Source organism: Dermatophagoides farinae, chromosome 6 (assembly GCF_024713945.1).
Source record: "Dermatophagoides farinae isolate YC_2012a chromosome 6, ASM2471394v1, whole genome shotgun sequence".
Taxonomy (NCBI): Eukaryota; Metazoa; Arthropoda; class Arachnida; order Sarcoptiformes; family Pyroglyphidae; genus Dermatophagoides; species Dermatophagoides farinae.
Genome location: NC_134682.1, coordinates 81,436 through 106,272, shown reverse-complemented (window position 1 = coordinate 106,272; position 24,837 = coordinate 81,436). Strand labels below are relative to the sequence as shown.

The following is a 24,837-nucleotide window of genomic DNA, read 5'->3' as shown; positions in this document are numbered from 1 at the left end:
ATTTTAGAGATTATCTGCATTGAAAATCTTTTCAAGTGGAAAATGACTTTGAAATAATAATCATAAATACTGTCCATCCATTCCGATCCAATCTAAGATCATTAACCATACAAATCACTAGATTATGCAATGTTTTCAAGTAATAAATTTTTTCAAATTTCCAGAGGAAATTAGTAATAATTAAATTTGAATGATCATCCACACACATACACTTTTCAGCAATCAATTCAATTCGTCATTCAATCATCATTGATTTATATATTTGCAAATATTGCCACAAACACCACAAACAATTTGTGTAATCTGGTGATACACGAATACACACATGTATGTTATTTCTTCTAACAATTGCAAATGGATCCATTTCGGTTGTTTGTTTACAGCCATCATCATTATTAAAATAATTTTGTGGCCAAATTCAAAATGAGTCTCTGATTGAAATAATATTTTTTAAAGAAAAAAACGAGAAAAAAGAGAAAAAACTCGAAACAGATGTATGACTCAAATTGAATTCAAATCTAAGTTCAAGAGCAAAGAGGAGACAAAATGGAAAATCGAGCAGAAAAGCCAGACTCTATGCACAAGTTTGGTGGTGGTGGGTGAATTTTTAATAAGTCTGCAAATGTTTTCTGTGCTGTTTTGGCTGAATCTTGGTGAATGACTCTCATAATAGTAGTGTGAGTGCAAGGACCCATAGTGGATCAACATCCAAATCAAAAAAAAAATATTGGCCACCGACCCTTAATGCCAAATCTCTTTCTCCTCTGAATTGGCAACATTCTAATGCAATTTCCCATTTCACATTCACATTCTCACAATCGCCATTTGTACAAAACGCAAAAAAATTCTCCATTCAAACAGCACTAGATTATTATAAATCGGTTGGGTTTTTCGCCGAATACAAACCGAATCAATGATGATGATGATGGTAGAATCAACAACAAAACACGCATTCATATTCGTTTACCATATTTATATGTGGACAGATTTTTCTTTTTTTTTCTGCTGCTGCTGCTGCTGAGCTCAAGTGCTTGTGATAAGAATTTATAATCTATTTAAACTTTCGATCGATTCGATTCTTCAGCAGCAGTTATATACACTTCATATTTGTATTTGTGGACTGGATATGTTTGTGAATCGATGATAGACGAACGCGTACTTACAGTGTGTGTGTGTGCAAGAAACAAAGCACAGATAACAGCCATCATCGATCCAAATCAGGGGCAATAAATCAAAATGTTCTAAATGTGCGCATATAAAGAGACTGAAGAATAAATCTTGCATCATTAGTATGATGATCATGGTGAGCATATTGTGCGCGCCAACATTATCGATAACCAAAAAAAAGAAGAAAAAAATTGAGATTATAGAAATCGGCAATGAAGAATCATGTCACCATTATATGATAATGGTTGCACATCCATTTGATCCATTTATGATGAAATCCCATAGAGACACATTTGAATGAAACGAGAGCAAACGATGTCGTCTTGTGTTTGTCAGAAAGTTTTTGTTTTATTCAAGAATCAGATATCAGATCAAAATCAATGTTTGAATGAGGTTGTTATGGTGAAGATAATGATTATTACAATAAAAAACAACAACAAATACAAACAGCAAAGTTTTCATTGTTATTGTGAATGTGTGTTTGTTTGTTCAATAATAAAGCAGCACGATTTAAATTGACAAAAAAAAAATCGATCATTCATGTGAATCCAACAATACACACCGATAACAACCTCAAAAATGATTGGATTTAGTGTATCATCGTCATTAATGATATATTTACATTCGGATTATGCAAACAACACAACACACACAGACAGACACACCAGACACACAGATCCAAATTGCTTTCCATTGTCATTCGTGTAAAGCATCTATAATTATCATTCGATTTATACACATTGGGCAATCTGGATTCTTCAAAGGCGTCATCATGTTCATTGTGACTATTAATCATAAAGAATGTCTGTATGAATGTTGATTAGAAATGATGATAGTGGTATCAGACACAATCGTACGCGTGCAAAAGTCGAAAAAAAACAAACAAAATAAACAGGCAATATTTTATAAACCATAATCTTAATAAGCCATTCATTCCAACGTTGAAGTCTGTGCAAATCCTTGTTGGTTTTCTGGTAAAGCCACAACCCAAACCATCGCCATCATCATCATCATCATCATGTTGTTCATTAATTTACATTTGTTACAATCAACCAAACAAACACACACAGACACACACACTCTGCAGGCTGCAACCGAATAGAAAAATTGTCAGTCGAGTCACACACACAAACGAATGCAGAAAGAGAGAGGAAAGGAAAGAATATTATTTGATATATAAACAGGAGAAAATGACATGAACAAACAAACGAAAACACAAGCAAATGAATTGAAAATTATCAATGTGGGAAAAATTGGTTAAAAAAAAGAAAAGAAAAGTTTTGTTTCTCTCTTGGAGAAAACGAAAATTCATTCATTCAGAATGTGTGGAGGAGGCAAAAGAGATAATCGCTCTAGAATCATAATCATAATGTAGATCGACATCGACATCGACATGGACACAGTGTAAAACATTATAAACAACAATGATCATCCCATGGGTTTCGTCTACAAATAATATACTAGTTTAGATTAGATCAGATCAGACTTTGGAGTTGCCATCAGTTGGATATATCGAAATGTGCTGTCACTGTGTTTATGTTTACATACATAACATCAATCCAAGTCAGTCATCATTAATCGGAATCAAATTTGTTTGAAAATTACTGATTGATTGACTGTATGAGCTAAATGATTTACTCTTGTGCTCACTAATTTGCCATATGTCATGAATTTTTTCGTTTGGATCATAGTTATTTATTCATCATCAGACAACAACACACACAATGGATGATAATGCATTCATGGAATGAAATGAAACAAAAAACGACTTGTGGATCAAAGATCGTGACATTCATTCAAAATGGAAAAAACTTGGCTAATTCGTTGAATCTTTCTCATACACAAACATTGGTTAAGTGAATATAGTGATGACTAAAACTCCCAAGCCATGATGATGATGAGGATGATAAATGTCGAATCAAATTTAGCTAGACAGGTAGCAACTGTGTGTTTGGATGATTGCTATTTGCTGATGTTCATGTGTTCATCGACCATCGATGGGTGCTGAGAGAGATTTGTTTGTTGAGATGTGTTGCCAGATAGCCAGTGCAAACCAAACTACCTTTTGACTACCTTCTTTAAGCTTCAATCATCAATCGATCGATTGATGATTATCCTCTCTCTCTCTCTCTCTCTCTCTCTCTCTCTCTCTCTCTCTCTCTCTCTCTCTCTCTCTCTCTCTCTCTCTCTCTCTCTCTCTCTCTCTCTCTCTCTCTCTCTCTCTCTCTCTCTCTCTCTCTCTCTCTCTCTCTCTCTCTCTCTCTCTCTCTCTCTCTCTCTCTCTCTCTCTCTCTCTCTCTCTCTCTCTCTCTCTCTCTCTCTCTCTCTCTCTCTCTCTCTCTCTCTCTCTCTCTATTGATCGTTATTAATAGTGATTTTTGAATTATAGGCAATCATTATAATTGCAAATAATCATTTCATTGCTCCATGGGTGACTCTTGTGCATTTTTCATTCAATCATTTGATTCAAGCGAAAAAAAGAATGGAATTGGCACAATGCAATCCTTGTGTCGATTTCGATGAGAATGATGAGCATTGTTTCACATAAATTGAAGGCCATCAAATCTAAAAATGAAAACAACCAACCAATACATGATATTCGATCAATGAAGCAAAGCAATTATACAATCAACCAGCAAGAAAACAATGGACCAAAAATGATAATAATAACCGGGGCAAAAATTGGCATCATTTGGTTACCATGGTTCATGAAATGAAAGAATGAAATTATCTTCCGTCGTCGTCGTCCGAGAACATCGTCATACAAATGCATGTTTTATTGTTTTCATCATTCACTGCAAAAAATTCACAACATTAATGTAGTTGGATAGATAACCCGGCAATTGTGGCCATAAAATAATTATATTACCAATGTGCACAATGAATCGGTTGACAAGCAAAGAACAAAAAAAAATTTTATCTATTTCTACGCCGACCGTTATTTATTTATTTGTTTTGTTCATGGCTAATTATTTTGTCGTTGTATATGACATGATATCAGTTTCATTTTCATTTTCAATTTGAATTCATTAAATCAAATTACTATTGCTACAAATGGCAAAGATTCTAGAAATGAAGAAACATACAAATACACAAAACAAATGAATGAAACACGTGTTATTCGTAAGATAATGATACATGATTAGCGATTCAACACACACACACACACATGAGACAATCGAGAAAAGTTCTGGCATCACCATCATCAAAGGCAATATGCATGTATGGAATATTTATAAGTTTCATTCCTCGTCATCATCATCATCACCGACATCATTACAGAATTGGCATATATGATTCATACACATGGAAAAACAGTGTATCCGAAAAAAATGTTTTAAAATAATGTTCACATTTACATTCACATTAGTTACAGAAAAAATAGAAACGGAGAGAAAAGTTGTAATTTTCATTTCACATTTCATGTCGAAATAATAACCTTTCAGTGCTTAGCAGGCAACAACGTTAATCTCCATTTCTTTTGAATGGTGCCAATATGTCCCCATTTGTATTGTAATGATGATGATTCCTGTGAATGGATCAGCATCATCATCAACATTATCAGGACCAGGCAAATCTAATCCATTTTGTTCAACATTCATTCTCTCATTGTGTGTGTGTGTATGAATATCAATTTGTCATTTGACCCAAAACCCCAGGACAACAAATACATACAAAGAGAGAATGAAATAGTCAGGGCCATGGGTCGAATCGTTTTTTGTTGCTATTCTCAGGTGTATTTATTATTATTATTATTATTACAACAAGCAAAAGTGAATGGTGTCTAGTGAAATTAATCCGTTTATTATTATTATCATTATTCAAAAGATCTTTGCCGCTATCATTGTGTTGTGTGTGTATATGTGTGCATGTTCATATAAAACACAATCAGGGATTAAAAATCCAAGAAATCGAACCTGTTTTTTGGCTCAAACAATAAGAAATTGTCTCACAAATTTGAGCTGCATTCATCTGCAGCAAGAGAAAAAAAAATCTGACCAAATTCCAAGACCGGATTATTATCAGGAAAATGGCATGACATTTCAATTTCATTTGGCACAATTGTCAATGGTTCCAGCGTGATACAATTGAATACTAATGGGAAACAAACTACAGATTTATTAATAGTGAATGGCGATGATAATTTTGTTTCAAGGTGTGTGTGTGTGTTGCTCTACAATCCACATTTACTTTTTACCAGACAAAAGTCGATTGGCGATCATCTTCAACCTATGATGATGATGATGAAGGGGAAATACAATTGAATTCAATGATCATCACCATCATGGAGAAGATGAGAATTCACGTTTTCATCTTTCAACTCTCGATCGATAGAGACCGGTCGTTGTCGTTTGTTCGTCTTTCTGGCTCGGAAAACAAACTAGCAAAACAACAACACAAGCTACCCTCTAACCAACCATCCAATCTACCTATCGTGAAAGCAACAGGCAGAAAAAACTCAAATGAAAATTTCGAGTCAAGTAGCCACACACATACAGAACGCAAACGAGAACAACAAAAAGAAAAAAACAGTTCACAGTGAACAACAAACGAAAATAAAGACGTCAAACTTTGAAAACACGAACAGCACACACACACACACAGAAATTGACTTTCATCTTCTTTTTCGATATGTCAAGAAAAGTTGCTGTTGTTTTCGACGAACCAAAAATGAATTGAAAAGTTGAAAGGTGGCCAGGTCATACCCGCCGAACGGCCAAATGTGTCTATTGAAGAAATGGACCTATTTTGATTAGCAAGAGTCGATACATTTTTTGGCCAACAACAACAACAACAACAAACGCGAACCTAACCATCATGACGATGATGATGATGATGATGAAGCCTAATTCGATGAACACAACACACAGTATGGAGTCGTGCAGCATTGTTTGTTGTTTGCAAAATTCAAGAAATTCAATAGAGAATGGCCCCTAGAAATTTTTTTGAAACAAACAACAAAAACTACTAGGTCCAATAACAACAGATTGGTGCTGATGTGGGCTTGAATTTCACACAAACAAACATTGGTTCCAAGACGATGGATCTTTCGAAAGAAATCCGACCATCAATTGTGACAACAGACACAAAAGAAGGGAAATTTTCTGTTTTCTTGCACTTTTTTTGATCGATTTTTTTTTCATTCTCGGTTATTGTCTCTGGTAAATGTGTTCAGTGAGATAGTAAAGAAAAAATGTCCAACTGTGTGTGTTCCAAAAGGAACAAATCACTTGGACAAACAACACAAAACGAGAACAAATCAGAGCAAATATGGTCTCTCTAACTAACCAACATGGAAATGAAACTTTTGGCCTTTCGATGATGATGATGGTTAATATCAAATTACCGTACGAGGGAAACACAATTTTTACATTAATCAACCCTGTATATGAATTGTTTATTGAAATGTTTGATTACAAAGTTCCATCAGTATGTAATTCGGAAATGAATCATGTGTGTGACAATGATAAAAAAAGGAATTTTTACAAGAACAAGGTACCAAAACAAAACAAAAAATGGGGAAAATGATCTTTGGCAATCTACAAACTATACAACAAACAAACATAATGAAAATGTCATCTACATGTACAGAAAGAGAGAAAGAGAGAGAGAAAGAGAGAGAGAGACAGAAAAGTGACAAATGAACATTTTCTTCTTCTTTTCAGAAAAGACAATTGAAACCAAGTAGCCTTTTGATGAATTTCGTTTTCAAGTTACTTTGTTACCAAAAAAACAATTCGATAAAGTCATCAACTAATGTAGTTAATCAAGCAAACTTTTTGACCTAGAAATCGAAACACCAAAATAAAAAATAATGGAGAAATTCATTTCGATTTTTTACAACTCAAATGAATGAATGAGACCCTTCTGTGTTCATTATGAGTGAACAAAAATAAAAAGTTTCAAACACAAAACACGCGAGAGAGAGAAAGAGAAAAATGGATCGTTTGTGGTCCATAGGGACCAATACGAACCCTGTGTATTATTGTGAATCGATGATGACATTATGTTGCACACATTGATCAAAATGAACAACCAACGAGCGTCAATATGGTTTTCTATCGAATGAATTTCGGTAATCGAATGAATGAACACGAACAATATTGTTGCTTGAATCAACCGTGGTGGCCAACTACTAAAGTAAAAAAAAACAAAACGACAATTTTCAAACAAGAACCATGTGTATATGCGGTATTTATGGCCGACTTGCTTCATGTTTTGTCTCCAGTAACATCGAGTAATGATTGAAATGGGCAATGCAAACACACATACCTCGATGATGTCGTAATGAATGTTCACCATTATAATATCCATTGGATGAGGATGAACCCATCATTGATTGTGACGATGATGACCAATGTCTCCGAGATGCGTCAACCATCGTAGTGGTCATCATTATCAATATGATAAATTGTAACAAACACTTTAACTTTAATCTCAAACTAATAGTCGAATGGTTACATTTTGATGTCATGTTTATATGGTCAACAATCACTGATGACGATGATGATGAAGTATTTGATTTCCTAGGAAGTTGTTGTCGTCGTTCAAGTTGTGATTCATTCAAACCACAATGACATAGCCATGGTGACAATCGATGTCTATGATGTGTTGGCCAACATCCATGATGATGGTTGTTATCATGATGATGATAATAGTCGAATAAAACATTTGTCGTTGGCGTATTGATCATATACATCACATCGCCATTATTACAATCATCATCAGCATCGTTGTGGTTGTTGTTGTATTTGGCCATTGTCATTTTATATTTTACCATTGTCGATCATTTCAATAATCATCGATGATGTTAATGCCCACACACACTAACGGCACGCTAGGACACTTTTTTTTCTACAAAACTTTGCGAAAATAAAAATAAAAAACAATCGACACACGGGCATACACTTTTCAACGAATAACAAATGATGATTTGGAACAAATGATTTAAATGAAAGCTTAACCAAAATGAAATGACGATGGTGAAACAAATCGAAAATGACACAAACACACACACACGTGGTGGATTTTGTTCACTTGTTGCTCGTTTCATCAACGATGTTCATGGCCGTCATTTAATGATGGTGATCCACATTGACAAACAAACTTGGAATGTGCAACAAGCCAACTGCTGTTCAATTGACGTTCGATATTTGTTGCTAATCGGTTCGATTTTGTGTGTTTGTCGAATGATTGGAATTTTCCAAATTCTCAACAATCACTATTTGAAAATAACAATTTCTACCCACGACGATTGATTGTTCTTGACCACCACCATCAACAGCGAAATACGAAAATCAAACAAGAACTTCAATGAAGTGAATGAAATTGAAAATTGTTTTTTCGTTTATAAATACCACCAAATCAATGGATGGATTGATTGTTGTTGTTGTTGTTGTTGTTGCTTTTCATCTTGACCATTCGCGTTCGTTCAATTTCGATTTTCTTCTGTTCGATTGCTTCTGTCGTTATTGTCAATAATCAAATCGAATTTCAAGTCGATGCAGATGTTTGATGATTTCAACTTTTTTTTGATTGACAGGTCTAAGGAGAGTATGATGTTTCATATGATGATCAAACAACAAGAGCATACCATAAGCTTAGTGGATTGTTGAGAATCATCAATTTGATTTGGAAATCCATATGAACAACAACCACCTGTAGAGTTGTGGATGCAAATGATAATGATCACACACACATACACACACACACAAACCAGAACGATCGATTGATTGAATGAATGAATGAATGAAACCGGTGAATGAGTGAGTCACATGAATATGAGTGAGATATGGCTTGCCATACAGATACCATGTATCTTAGGTTTTCAAATCAAAAGGAAATTCGATCTAGTCTAGTTAGAAATAGGAGTTTCCTTTTTGTCGAACAAAATACCGTGATGTTCACCAAACCACTGCAGAAATCCAAATGACCCAAACTTGCCTCCTTGAAAGTTTGAGTGTGTGTGTGTGCGTGAGGAGGAGCAAAATGTTGTTGTAGAAAGGCAAAAAACGCGGGGAAAGTAACCAAAAAGTAGTGGTTCATTCTATCGTTGCATTCCAATCACAGTCGACATTTCAAGCAGTAGTATAGTCGATTGTATCGGATAGAAGCATTGTTTAATGTGCAATGTGCTTCATATCGATAGAATCGATTATCCATTGAATCCTATGCTACTACAACCATATGGTTCATTCCAATTTCAATTCGATGTTCGATGATTGGAAAATGAAAAAAAATTTTAAACCCCGGGACCCAATGGTCTTTTATTCAGGTGCATCGAACCGGGACCCGAGTAAAAAGCCACATTGTTGTATCAACAATAATGATGGTGTTGTTGTTTCAACAACAATAAATGAGTGATGCTTTTGGTTTGAATGAATGTGTTTGTCGGGTCCAATGGACCATTGATGATGGCAAAACAAAAAACGCATCACCACCATCGGACTGATCGAACCGGAGACACATTCAATTCATCCAAAAAATGGAACCATATTGCATGAGGTTTTCTATCGATGATGATGATGACGATTAGTTTAGTTTGGATCTTTTTTGGCTGGATGAAGGTCGCCGTTCCATTATGTGATTATTATGTTGAATCTCGTGTCGCGTGTCATTTTGGTTGCATCTCTGTGTGTGTGTGTGTGTGGCAATCATTATCAATAGTATTGTGTCACTGTTTTGATGGAGACCATTAAAAAGAATTCTTCTCGTTTTGTGGTGAAATACAATGAACATAAAGTTCATCAATGGATCATTGATTTCAGCAGCAACAGAATCATAATGTTCTGAGGGTAAACAAAATAATGGAACAATGCTCATTAACAGCAACGATTCTTTCTCTCTCTTTTCGAATGAAAGCTCAAAATAGATCCAGTGTGTAAAGAAAAAATGGAACCAAATGACTCGGATGACTGATTCATTCATTCAGCCAAGATGATGATGATGATGATGATGAATAAATCAAATCGATAGGATGACTGTTCATTCTATTTCCGTTCATTTCGATTCGTTTGGTAAGAATCGACCCGTTTCCTTTTTTCCCACACACACACACACACACACACACACAAAACGCGCTCATTTTTTGGTGTCAACAAGAATAACGACGTCCTGTCAAGGCCAGAGTTTGTTTATACCAGTGTATTGTATTTGCATCTTTTCTTGCTCTCAGGATGATGATAATATTAACAATTGCCTAAACAATCTGGTGCACTTGACAGCAACACTCGCCAAAATAAAATGAAATCTGAAAAAAAATTAACCAGTCAAAAAAGCCAGTTACATTTTTGGATCGGGTAATGCACACCAACCCACACTGTCCCATTTGGGATTCAAAGTCAAAACACAATAACAAAATAACAAACATTGTGACTTTTACAGTGTGTGTCTGTGTGTTTGTAGATGATTGGATCACAGACATACATCAAATTTCTCGCACAATTGTTCCATTTCATTCGAATGAATGAATGAATGAATGAATGATTGTGTGTTGAGTGTGTGTGTAGGTGATTATCGATGGACAATGGATGTGAGTGAGTATTTAAAGTTTTCAAATTTTCAATTTACCACACTCAATGGCAACAATAAACGAATTTCTCAATTTTGGTTTGATTGTGAATGTCAACGATCTTTTTGTGTCTGATCTGATTTGTTTTTGCTGTTGTTGTTGTTTTCTCAATCACTATGAAATCTGTTTGGTGGATGGCATCTCGTAAATTGATGCCATCCACCCGAAAGAGCTGGACAAACATTGGGATTTATCATCAACATCAACAATAAACACAGAAAGCCGATGACATTTTTTCTCGTTCATTCCAATGGTTTATTTGTTTGTTTGGTTATGAGAAAAAGCAAAACGATTACCAATTAGCAGTAGACTGGCTGGTTGGTTTGTAATCATTTGCAAGGATTTGCTCTCTCTCTGTGTCTCTCAATCATAAGTCTCTTGCATCGTTATCTAGAATAAACATAACAAACAAATCTCAAACGATGACGAGAATGATAAGCCACCAACCACCAAAAAAGCAATGTTTGTAATGTGGCTAATTTATTGTTATTGGTCAATCAACATCATCAACATGAATGCGAATGGTGGTGATCAAGATGATGATATGACCTTTGTCGTATGTGATAGTGATAGTATCATCATTAATGGTCGAGATTTATTGACATCCAATGGTTCATCCAACTACATCCTGGATTTAGAGTTGGTCATCCAATGAAAGCAGCGTTGTTTGTTTGTAGAAAAATCCATTTCCGAGAACGAGATGCAAAGACACACGAACGTTCATTTTAGGACAATTCTCATTGGATCCATTCACCATTATTATGAGATGATTCTGAACATTTGAGTGAATGTAATTTAGATAATTAAAATGCAAATGACGATGATGATATCCTCAATTGATTTGATTTCAAAAGAAAAAAATTCAAATTCAAACAACTGACATTACTATAGGCTTGACATTTGGAAAAAACGACGCCGATAAGTGTGTGACACCTCGTTGAAAAGAGCAAAAGAAAAATTACAAAATTAATATAAAAATAGATTAAAATGAAAATTAAAAACGAAAACATTGATTCTCAACAGCAAAAAGAATCTTATCACTATTAATATCAAACAAACCGACACAAATGAACGGAAATGATGATGGTGATGTCACCTGGACACATCTCAAATTTCATCATTTATCTTCTTCCATCATCATCATCATCATCATCATTACCATGATCATCTACTCGAGGTGATGCCGACAAAAGACAAAAGTAAAAAGCAAAAACAAATTCAAAGATAACACCGGTTCGCACCGTTTCGCATATCTATTAAATTGAATGGAAAAATGAATTTTTTTCTATTTCAATCAAATGATGACTACCCAATTACCTTGCATTTGAAATGATAGATATTCGCATTCTCTGCTCATGTAGCGCCCTCTCTCGAGCATCTGGTGACCATTGATTCGATTTGATCAGATAAGAAAATGTTCAGAGTATTTACCTTGAATTTATTACACTTGAATGGGTCGTATTTTTTCTAGACATACACACACACACACACACACACACACACACACACACACACACACGGTTGAACAAATCGTCGAAAACATCCTGACTGGGCATAATCATCATTGAATTTTATGACATTTTGAAAAATATAAAAATCATCATCTGATCCGATTTCGAACTGATGATAATGACTATATCACAAGCAATGGCTATAGTAAGTCGTTTTCGATTGATTCATTTGATCATTATGACTTATCTTCATTATAATCATCTTATGGAAATGATTTTTTGATGTTGATGCTGAAATTTGATATCTCTCCATCTTTATAGTCAATCATGTTTGCAATGCACAAAACGCCCACTTTTACGCAATTTTTTGGTCATCTGGGTTGCTCTCTAAAAATGGAAGCAAAAATTACCTAAAAATTTGATCACTATCTTGACACATTGGCGAAATTGGATGAATTTATGACCCAATTCTGTAACGATGTTATTCGCATTTGAAATGATCACTCTTCATTGTAGACATGTCTAACCATATGGACCATGATGATGATGATCCTTTAGGATATCAAGATAATTGCACAATGAATGTGCTGCTGCACCCAAATAGACACACACACACACATTGAACCTGTCAATTTTCGACAATCTTGTGAGAAATTGGCCACCAAAAACAGAATAATATGCTTGTTATGTGGATGATGAAAAAAATCTTAATTAATTTTGATGATAATGTTCGACCATCATCAACATGGAACAAAGGGAAAAGTTATTTACTAGAATTTTCGTTGTTTGTTTCATTAATACATGTGATGTGTCTGTGTATTGATTGATTTCCGTTCGAGGAGAATAAAAAAGAAGAAAATAGAATAGATAGGGAGATAGAGACACAATCACAATAGTTTTGCTATTTAAACTGACCATTTAATGGTCATATTGCCTAGCCTAGTCGATTGTTGTTGTTGTTTTGTTTGTCTGTATTGATCACTTTTGTTTTGAAAAACTTTTTTTTCTCTCTCTCCCATGTTCAAAACACAAAAACAATGATAACCTGATCCAGAATGTTTTGTCTAGGTCGCCATTGGATGTATAAAAAAGAATGTATTACATTGCATTGCATGAATGAATGTTAGTTATCGAAAGAACACAGGCAGAATAAACTTTTGTTGTTGTTGTAGATGTTCCATCTGGACAACAACCAAATGATGCTGATAATGGACCGAAAAAGTCATAATTGAATTGGAAACTTGTTCGTTTACAACATTACATCCAACACAACAACGACTTTTGATTCTTTTGATTCAGAATGGCACATTGGCAGTTCTAATGCTACAATTATTACATTGTAAATGATGCAAACTTTATAGATCGAGTTGGACTTGTTTTAAAACAGGTTAGGTTGTCTTTATCAGTTTAATTTTTTGGTTTTTGACTCGAATAATAAGAAAAAAGTTAAATTTAATTAGACTGGAATCCAGTAAAAATAAATGAGCGAAAATCAAATCAAAACATCCGTCCAGATGATGACAGCATTATCAGTCGATCGATCTTGGTATGTGTAACCAAGGTGTCTTGTTTTGGCCAAAGGAATGATTACAGATAAGCTTGGAGAATTTGATCATTAGTGTGACACCCAAGAGTGCTGGCATCTTATTTTTCAATTTCAATTTTTTTTCTCCGAAATTTCAGATTCAGTGTGAGTGGGAACCAATCTCTCTTGATTTGAAATTGAATTGAATGAAAAAAACATGAGAAGAAAGGTTCAGGTTGAATTTCAGAATTTGAGAATTTGTCAATTTCATTTTATTCTGAAAAAAAAATTTTGAATCAAATTGAAATGAAATTAGCATGAAGAAATGGAATTGCTGCATTCACCCAATTCACACTGTATTGACATTAAATTAAATTAATTCCCGAATCCATTCAAGCAACCACGACCATTAAATCGGTTTTGTGTGTGTGAATCGAATTGGAATTTGGCAAGTGGAAAAAACTTTCATTTTAACACTAAACTTTACAATCATCAAACTTTATCTTTCCGCAGTCACCAAATCCAAAGTTTTAGTTAGTGATGATGATCACCCAGTGCAGAAATCAAAAGTTTGGTTTTTCTGGTTCCGAAAACGTCAGCAAAAACGAAAAATTTTGTTAAAACTTGTCCTTGCCATATGGCCGTCGAGTGGGTGTGTTTTTTTGGATCATCAAAACTAATAACGATCGAAACTTGCACGTGTAAGCGATTTGTCGTTGATTAATCGGAAATTTTCTTTTTTCATGTCCAATTAACATGAACCAGGTTTACTTTTCTGCTTTCCATTCAAAAAATGAATCTGGCTCAAATTGTCAAGCACATACACATACACACACACTCACGCTTCATGATATAACAATCAGCAAGAGAAGAATTCTTTTCAGGAATATAAAAAAAATTGAGAATTGGAAAATTCAAAAAACTTATGAAATGCAAACACCATTACATGATGATGATACTTGTGTGCTCATCATCATCATCAGTGGAAGAATGCACTAGTTGTTTCTACTAAACGAAAAGTTTTTATTTTCTTCTCTCGTTCAATCCAATAACAACAAAAACGGTTTGTTGTCGTATTTGAAAAGTCCATGTTTTCACCATCATCATCACCGTCAAACAAACGACATTGACTGTCTCTCAAAATTTCGAGAGAGGGGTATATGATGTCATGAACAGTGAGTGTAATATAAACTAAGTGAATGAATGAATGAATCACAGCAAATAGCAAACAATATTAGCCTCTAGGAGCAATCGAGTGTGCAATTTGAGTCGATCTGATTCTTCAGAGCAGCTTAATAAATCGTATGTGGATGTACAATTCTGTAGGTGTACTATGTCATTATTGTCAAGCGAATTTCTCTTTCTGGATTCATTTCGGAACATTCGAATAAAATGTTAAGTCGGCACAAAAAACAACAACAAAAATTTCCGACAAGAATAAGTTTGTCGCCATTATGATGAGGAGAATGAGAGAGATTTTAGCAATGTAGTATGACTGTTATCAATTGTAACACGGTTGGGGTTCGGATACAATTCTCCGAATCTAGTGAAAAAGAATTGAGTGTGTACAATGCATGATAATGATGATCATATTGAAATGAAATGAAAACTGTCATTGTAAAGAGGAGTGAATTGTAAGAAAAAAAAGTTTGCAATGTTCCAAGTGGAAAATGTTTTTTTCAGTTTGTTTTGTTCGATTTGTCTAATGCAACTAGACATTCGCTTTAACAATTCAATCGTCAGTCGGAAAAGAAATGCTTTTTAAAATATTCACAAAACCAAATTCAGGACAACAGAGAATAGGAAGGCAATCGAATTCATTCATTCAAGTATTTTACATTTGAATATTTGTTGTTGTTATCAAATGCTAGATTTGCTTTCACGATATTGATATATTGGCTGCATAACAAAAAGTCTCTGAGAATCTCATGTGATGTGATTTGTCAACACAACGGAAATTGAATTGAATTCGATTCTGGTAATCATTGTACAAGCTTACATATTACAACTTGCGAAAATTAAATTTATTGATGATGACCAGTTTAAAGAAAAGTTTAAAGAGCAGTAGTAGGCGCAGTCATTACATGTCTGTGTGACAGATTCATTTTTGTGTCACTATTTATGTTGATGATCAGGTGCCATGCAAATGTATTGAAACCCGGTTTCTCAAAACTGTATTTCTCAACAATGTCATTGGCGCCCACACACATCAATAGCATCGAAAATGGAACAACAACTTGATGGATGATGCAAATGTGAAATGCAATGTTTGGATGTGTTTTAAATTCGTTGAAATTGATACGCTCCATTTAATTAACTAAAATCGTTGAATTAATGAGGATGATGATGATGATGATGATGAAGCCGTGTGTTTTTTTAATTAGCAAATCTAACCATCGAAAGGTAGGCGAAAAAAAATTCAATCAAACACTACCCGTTACCAAAGTTACTACAAGTCAGACATAAATCAAGATAGAAGAAAGCATCTCTTTCTCTCATCATTTCATGTTGGTTGACTCTTACACCGAACAGTAATCAATCAGAGGCTTCATTTATTGTCAACGACATGGTTCTGCTTGTCATACACGAACAACATCACTCGATTGTCGACAACTTACAAAATCAAATGAGAACTTTGAGTTTGATGATAAGGAGACTGACTGACTGACTGTGTGAATGAAACGAAATGAAAAGAATTCTAATACCGATGGTGATGGTGAAGAAGAAAAGGGAAAAATTGAATTTTTTCAGCTACAAAAAGCTCATTAATTAATTTAATAATTACAACAAAATCGTAACATCATTAATGAATGTTTTTCAGTTTTTCATTTTTTGTTTTCATTGAATCGAATCAAGATTGTCACATCATCATCATGAATGAATCAATGATGAAATTTCAATTTTATTACCAACTGATTTATTTGACCATTATTCAATTAGTGATTGAAACATTTACATTGTAACACATGAACAGAGGGAGCACGTTTTGAATAAACTTGATTCACAAGTGATGGCCAATTAATCTATGCTTTGCATGAGAAGAAATTTTCAAAATTTCTCTCTGATCAATGCAACACTACGATTCATTTTCAATTTATCGATTTTCGTAAGCCGTCATAGAATCATCAATCATCAACAACAAATTCAGTTTATTCATTTCTCAGTTACTTGGTTATTTTTTATTTTGTTCAAAAAAAAGTTTTCTCCATAGCACACACACACACACACATTCAGGTCACTTGACGTATTCGGTTCGATTCTTCTCGTGATAAACTAGACTAAATCATCGAATGTGTACAAATCATGTTTACAAAAAAACACCATTGATTCACTGCTCGATGAAGTGACATTTGCGTTTGCTTCACAGACATTTATCATCATCATCAACTTGATCAATCTTTCTCAAAGTTTTCGTGTTTAGCTACTATTATTCAGTTATTGAACAAATCAATGAAAAGTTTCGGGAAATTCATACGGAACCAGAATTTATCGTGCCGAAAGCAAATTATTAAAAAGGCAAAATAAAAAATCAAAGTTGCCAATCATCAACAATGGTAACGATGGAAAACGATCGATCGTCGATTATTTATTTTTACAAAAGAATAGTGATCAATGCTGCCATCTATCGACTGGCGTTTTAAATCGATTAAAATTGGTTTAACTCTTTTATTTCTCAGTTAAGCATCATCATCATTATTTAATCATAGACTGTGAATCGAATGATGGCGGAGAATCAAAAAAAAAAAAAAAAAAAAAAAAAAAAAAAAAAAATGAAAGCAAAGATTAAAATCGATATTCCGGCCTCGGAGATGTACTTTTCACTTCCTTCATCCAGTTCAAACAACAAGAAAAAGACAGTGTCTACACATTATGATCAGTGAGATCATGATGCAAAAAATGACATTTATTTCGATCACAGGCAACTGTCAACTGAAGTAAACAACATCAAAACTCAATGGCCATATATAATGGGATATTAATCTACTGAATATAAACATACACAATAAAGGAAAATGTAATCTATATTAGATTTGGCACACACACACACACAGTTTGTTTGGACATTTACTCCTTTATGGATTTCCATTGAAAAAACTGAACAAAACAAAAAAAAAAACTCATTGTTATGGTTCATCGGAATCGGAGCAAAAAAAAATTCCATATGTCATCAATTCATGGAACGGAAAACAAAAATTTCTGGTTTAAAAATTCTTAAATCGTTCGAAAGCTAAAAAAGTTTATTTTCATCACCAATGGCATTCCTGTACAGTGTACACGAACAAGTGAATGGAATCCAGAATCGCGATCGTGAACGAAACATTCAATGAATGAATGAATGAATTAATAGAAAACAAAATTAACGCACATGTTATGAGAAAGAGAAAGAGACTTTTGACACTTTAGCCTTTTTTAATGAAATTTATATTGTCTCTACTAGCATACTGTGTGTGTGTGTGTGCGTGTGTTTTTCTCACCTAATTAATGATCCTAGAATGGATCTATTCGGCTTTTCACATATTGAAAGCCTCAAGGCTGGCCTGGTTAAGAATAAAACATTATCCCAAAGTGAGAAAAAAGTTCGGACTAAAGCTGCTGTGTTTGTCGAAAAACTTATTATCCATCGATAAATTTTCTGGGCTCGCAAAATTGGTGCCGACCATTTATAATTAAAGTGAAAAGATCAAATTGATCTGATGGCAGTACGGCACAACTAATAGGCTTTTCTATCATCATCCGAGCACGGATAAATACGTTATGCATATGTAAATGTCAATTTATGGCCATCATGGGAGAAACTAGATCACTTATTATCGATATATTAGTAATGACAACTTTATGAAACAAAGTAATCAGCCATATATTAGGGATTCCATCATCATTTGTTTGGTTACATACGACCGACAGGCGTCAAATCAATTTAGGATTCCATGTGTGTGTGTGTGTGAGTGTGTGTGTGTGTGCAATTTCTGCAAATAACAAGTCCAAGATGTCACACACACCAACATAGATATGAAACAAAATATTCCTTTTTTATCGTAGCTGACATTCCTGTGTGTTGGTTTGGTGTGGCACATCTGGCTTGTCATCATCATCACATTGGTTTTGCGGTGTTTTCATGTCGATTCCATCGATAAGCTTATTATTATTATGATGATGATGATGATGATTCAAGGTGCGTGTTTGCCATTTTTCCTATTAACAATCCGAAACAAAGTTTCAGGACAAAAAAAAAACATACAAAACAGAAACATGTCACATACAACAACAACAAACATGTGGATCGAATTGGTATTCGAAACTCCCGGTGAAATTGAATGAATGAGAAAGATAAAAAACTGATTCTGTATAACTAGCACGTAGTCTGTGTAGTAGAATGAATGAGATTGAAAATGAATGAAATTCGAAACTAGACACCACTGAATCGTTCAGACCAACGAATTGAGGAAATTTGATCATTTTTCCTCCTTTCTATTTCGGGTTACAAATGTCCCATCGTTTATTAGTTGCATGTTCAATACCAAACAACTGTCATTGTGACCATTATGAAATTATGAAATTGAAAATTGAATCAAAAATTAATAAATGACAACCATGTAGCATTGATGGATTATGTGTTTCAACAATTATCAAATGCCATGTGATGTAAACATTTCATGTCATTTCATTTCAAAACATTTAATGTAATTAACAAACGACTGCAATCAATTGGTCGTGATGTCATAATGTCGTTCGTTTGATTTGTATGATGAGATGTGAGATTCATTGTTTTAAAACGAAAACATTCAACTGCTGCAAATACACAGTAATTACAGCATTACTTTAATGTAAAGAGAATCATGAACAGAAATGGAGCCTTATTTTATTTATTACCACGTTTATGGTGATCATCATCATCATCATCATCATCATTACGGCTAAATCGCTACTAGCGTTTTAGCTTTGGATATAATATAAATAATGGCCAAACAAAAAAAAACGTCATCATCATTATAATCAACGCCCGTAACATTGACCAGAATATGAAAGAAAAAGGAATTAGTTACACCATACTCGATACAAAAAAACCGAAAAATCCAAAAGAACATGATTCAAGACAGCATCATTTTTATATGGGGAGCATCACTGAGAGAAAGAGATAAAGTGTGTATCATGTCCCATTAGAGCTTGCAACCGTTCCATTCATTTCATTCCATAATTAGTGTGTACATGAAGCTAATAACAACAACAACAAAATGAATCGAAATCTATTTCCCCACAGTCAGTCAGTCCTATCTGCTTGGGTTAGGTGAATGAATGAATGAATGAGAAAAAAATCATTGATTCAAGCATTCTGGCTGATGTTGATTATGATGGAAAGAGAGAGAGAGAGAGAGAAACTCATTTATATCCACTGATTATAATCAACATAGATCAAATGATGATGATGATGATGATGATACACATCCAGGAAATGCAATTTTCATCAGCATTGCCAAAGTAATCTGTGTAAATAATAGTTGAAAATATGAAAAAAACTCATCTTGATTCAGATTACGAATGGCAATGACAGTGAGAATTTCTTTTCGGAAAATGGAAAAAACAAACTTTCAAACTCCAACATCACGAAAACCAAGTTTTGATGGTTTTAGAACCACATTTTTTCCAATGAAAATGAAACGAGAAGATAACAAAAAACTATTCAACACGGACAATGTGTTTATTGACGTTGTTCGATCTGTCACAATTGGCTATGAATCATTCAGCAATCATAATTTTTGATGATTTTTGTCGCGCCCCAATATTCCCAAACGGCGTCATCATCATCATCATCATCATCGTAATCAACTATTGACTAGTGTGACAAGTCTAATTAAATTTGATGACAACACCATCATCATCAGACAGGAGCCATGTAAAAATACAAGAAAACAAAAACCCAGGAGCCATACATTTTATTTTTCTATTTTTTTTTTTTTTTTGCTGAATTCAGAATCAAAATAAAAGCATGATATGTGTGTGACAAAAACTGCCGACTTATCAATTCAAATTCAAATTCAAATTCGTGAATTTCGAAATTCACGTCGAGTCGCAAAAAAATTGAACACAAAAAAAAATTCAAACAAAGACTAAATTCAATGGCAACAAATAGACAATGTGCCCGTGCCCATGATCCAGAAATTGACAAACAGTGTGTGTGTGTGTGTGTGTGTGTGTGTGTGTGGGAATTCAAATGTAAATAACTTTGGTTTGTAAATAGTTTTGTACAAACATAACATTGAAAAGTATTGGCAATATTTATGTATGGGCACAATAGACATACAAGTTTGAGAAAATTCCGATTCTTCTCACTGTCATGCAGTGTGTGACTGAAAGAATCATATTTGAAAAGTTTTTTTCACAAAATCAAAGAATCGAATGGCAAATCTTAGATTCGCTACAAGCGAAGCGAAAAGAAAGTGAAAGAGAAGAAAAGAAAAACGGCATAAACTTACCTTTTGTTAGTGTTGAATTTGATTGTCGATGTGATGAGGAAACTCTTTGCTGCTGAGGTTGATATTTTGGGCGAGAAAAGTTTTCTTCTTCATCATTATCAACATGAAGATGATGGGCGTTGAATTGCACGTTGGATGTTTGGCCATATTTAACACTATGGTTGTCACTATGTTTGTTCCCATTGGAATAGGTGTTGGCGTTGTTGGTTCCACTGCTGCTGATAAGGATGGCATTCACGATCATGATACTATTGCTGTTGTCATTGTCAAGACATGTCCAAAATGTTGACAGCCATACCATGACAGTTATTATTATCGTGGGTACTACTCTGTCCATTGTGTGCGTTTTCTTGATGATGGTCATGATGATGTGAACAAATAAAGAAATGGAAAAAAACACCTCCAGATTCCGGATACTTTGCATTCATTAAATTCGATCATTTGAATGAAATGACCAATTTCCCATTCGAATAGGAAACATTATTATGGACAATGACCATTGATTTCATTTCAATTGGCTGTTTGTTCAAGTGAATAATCGTTATATTTGCAATTCGGAAATATGAAGAGATGTTGGATTCGTGAATCTTTGAATAATAAAAATAGAAAAAAATCCATACAAATAGAATATCAAATCAACAACATTTGACAAAAAGAAAAAATGGTAAATAAATTCACTTTGTCTGTCTAAGTGAGTGAGTGAGTGAAAGTCATGTTTATGAATGATTGGATGCCATTTTTGTGAATCGTTAGGATGGAACAAGCTTAACGTTGTTCAATTTCATTTTTCATTTTCATTTTTTTTTCTTTCGCCAAAACCAATGTACAAATCCGAATGGATAGTTACAGGCAGCAAGATAGGAAGAATGCACAGGGATTTTCGATTTTGTTTCGGCAGCAAATCGTTTATTCAAATTTTCGATTCTCTACCATTTCTGTACATGTTTCCGATTTCTCAATCAACCGAAACCAAAATATCAACCGACCAGAAATAACCAGAAACCGCACACACACACACACACAAACTCAAAATGTAACAAAGCGACAAAACAAAGCAAACTTGACGATTCGCTTGGAAAAAAATGGGTAAATTTTCTTGGTTCATTGGTGATGGTTTGAGAAAGAGAAAAGTAGAAAATGGAAACCAACAAAGGCCATATTCTGAGTGGAGAGAGTACAAGAATTTAATAATTTAATAATATTTTTGTCTATAAGAGAGATGTTCATGGAATCGCTAGATTGATGTTCATTCTGGTGTTTTGGATTTTCTTTATATTTTTTTTCAATGAATCCCCCTTTCTGACCTAGCAACGAGCAAATTCAAGTAAATTTTCAGCAATGCCTGAGAAATGAAAATTCCAATCGAGATGATTCACCATCATTGAATGAATGAATGAATTTTTCCTATAATAACGAGGTTTCACTCTCGCGTTCAATCATTTCATCATAATAATAAATCGATTTTCAATCTTATTTGCTCCAAACAAATAACAACAACAACAACAACATGGAAAACAAAAACGAAAAAAACGAAAAAAAGAAATGACTAAGACTCACTAATACTTAAGAACAAGAACAAGGGAACAAAATTTAACTTTACTCTCTCTCTCTCTCTCTCTCTCTCTCTCTCTCTCTCTCTCTCTCTCTGTATGTATGCCGTAGGATCATGATGAGAATTTTGCAAAGAATAATAATAACCGAGTAAAAAAGAAGTTTGCAAAGCAAATAATGGAACCTTATGTGAATGTTTAAAGAATGGATGTATCCGTTGAATTTGTTTGTTTGTTCTATGATGAGAAAGAGAGAGAGAGAGAATAGAAAATCTATTATAATTATATCTCTCTCTCTGTGTGTGTGTATTATATAATCATACATAATAGAAAAGCCATTTCCAGTCAACCCAATCAGAGCCAACAACGACCAGATTTTCATTTCTTTTTTCCTTTGAAAATCATGATATCATCATATCTGCATAGAAAGGTGAATATTCTATTTAATAATTTGATAAAGCATCTGCCATGGATTTGGAGAATTCTGGACTCGTTCTTCTCATCATCATCATCATCAACGACAACGACAACAATAAAAGGTTTATTTATACATCGCAGTCAATGATGATCTATGTAATTAATAATGCAATTATCTTTGCCAACACATATCACACACACACTCACTGGAATTGAATTAACAGGATTTGCACATTCATCTGGAAAACAAACAGGTCATCGATCGAGTATGTTTCATATCGCTGATTTGTTGTTGTTTAGACAATGTTTTGTTTTATTTTTGTTCATTGTGAATATTGTTTTTCCATTTTACAGTGAGATAATCACATCGGGCCATATTCACCGAGAATGAAATGGCAATCGATTCATTATAATAAAACTTTGATCCGATCAGAAAAATACAACAAATACTGTATGTTTGTCTTGTTGAATCGAAAATCGAAATTCTGCTTGTTTGATGGTGCTTAGAAAAAAAAAGTTGGAGAAGTTGTAGAAACAATGGAATGGAATTATTATTATTACTATAAACTTGATGTGGATGATGATAATAATTAGAAAAAGTTTTTCCAGTTCACCAACAACAGCAATAATAATAACAATAATGGAAGAATCGACCAGGACAGCGCCAAACAGAACAGAATCGACATTACCGTCATTCAGATTCAGATACAGAGTCATTGAGAGGAAATTGTTTCTTTTCGATAAACGGATTCAATCTTGTGTGTATGCGATCGACGAAAAGCAATCAATGAGTGAACAACGGCAACAACAAATCAGAGAAAACAATCTGATTTGTTAAATCGCCAAGAGTTTGTCTGAGAAAAAAAAACTTTGGAGCAACCGAACAAGAATATGCCATTGTCGATTATGAACTACTCGATGGTTTATTGTTTGTTTTGGCTAGTGTTATCTGAAATTGCTGAATTAAGTCATTTCTTTCCAAGTCTCTCTGTGATTATTCAACTGATCAATTGACTTTGTTTCTTTTTGTTCGAATTGAGAAAATGGAACAAAAATGTTTTCGATCGATTTAGTTTTGCAATGAAAAGAGTTGACATTAACTCTGTAAATGGAGAAACAATGTATCAACTAGCACTGATTCAATTTTCTAAACATTCAGTCATTTATCGAGTGAGAGCAATTTGTTTATTACACCGTAAAAAAGTTGGTGTTTTTTTTGGATAATTTAAATAAATAAAAACAAAACTACTGACTCGTTCATTAATTTTCATCATTTTTCTACGATGCTATCGTTTCGACAATGACAATTAGTGTAAATTGACTTTCAAATGCTCATTTTTAGATTACTGAATCAGTGAATGACTGAAAATGCAATTTCCACCATTTTTGAATGGGATTCATCATCAATACCTAGTTGTCAGATTCGTTTCTTTGTCTCAGTACCACACAATCAGAGAGACAGACAAAAGCTCAACATGTCAAAGTTTTATTCTAGTTCTGGACGAGCAAAGATAAAAGTTTTTCATTCTGCAAATCCAGATTTTCTCTTTCTCCCTCTCTCTCTGTGTGTGTGAGTGTAAAAGTCAGAATTCTTTAAGATTCCCTTCAATGATGGTGATCCAAACAATATGTTGACATTAATGATTATTATTATTATGACGATGACGATGATGAAAAGTCAAAC

At 33.9% G+C, this 24,837-nt stretch overlaps 1 protein-coding gene across 2 annotated transcripts in view; it reads right to left on the bottom strand.

The window, feature by feature from the left end:
• Positions 1 to 24,837, bottom strand: part of LOC124493440 (semaphorin-2A-like) — a 69,966-nt gene that overhangs the window by 37,537 nt on the left and 7,592 nt on the right. The window contains exon 2 of one of the 2 annotated variants that reach the window (XM_075732121.1): positions 21,187 to 21,773. In XM_075732121.1, the coding sequence (XP_075588236.1) occupies positions 21,187 to 21,610 (424 nt within the window). In that variant the 5' untranslated portion in view covers positions 21,611 to 21,773. Of the gene's footprint in view, positions 1 to 7,440; positions 9,258 to 21,186; positions 21,774 to 24,837 lie in introns of those variants that run through there. The other variant, XM_075732120.1, reaches the window with a different exon arrangement.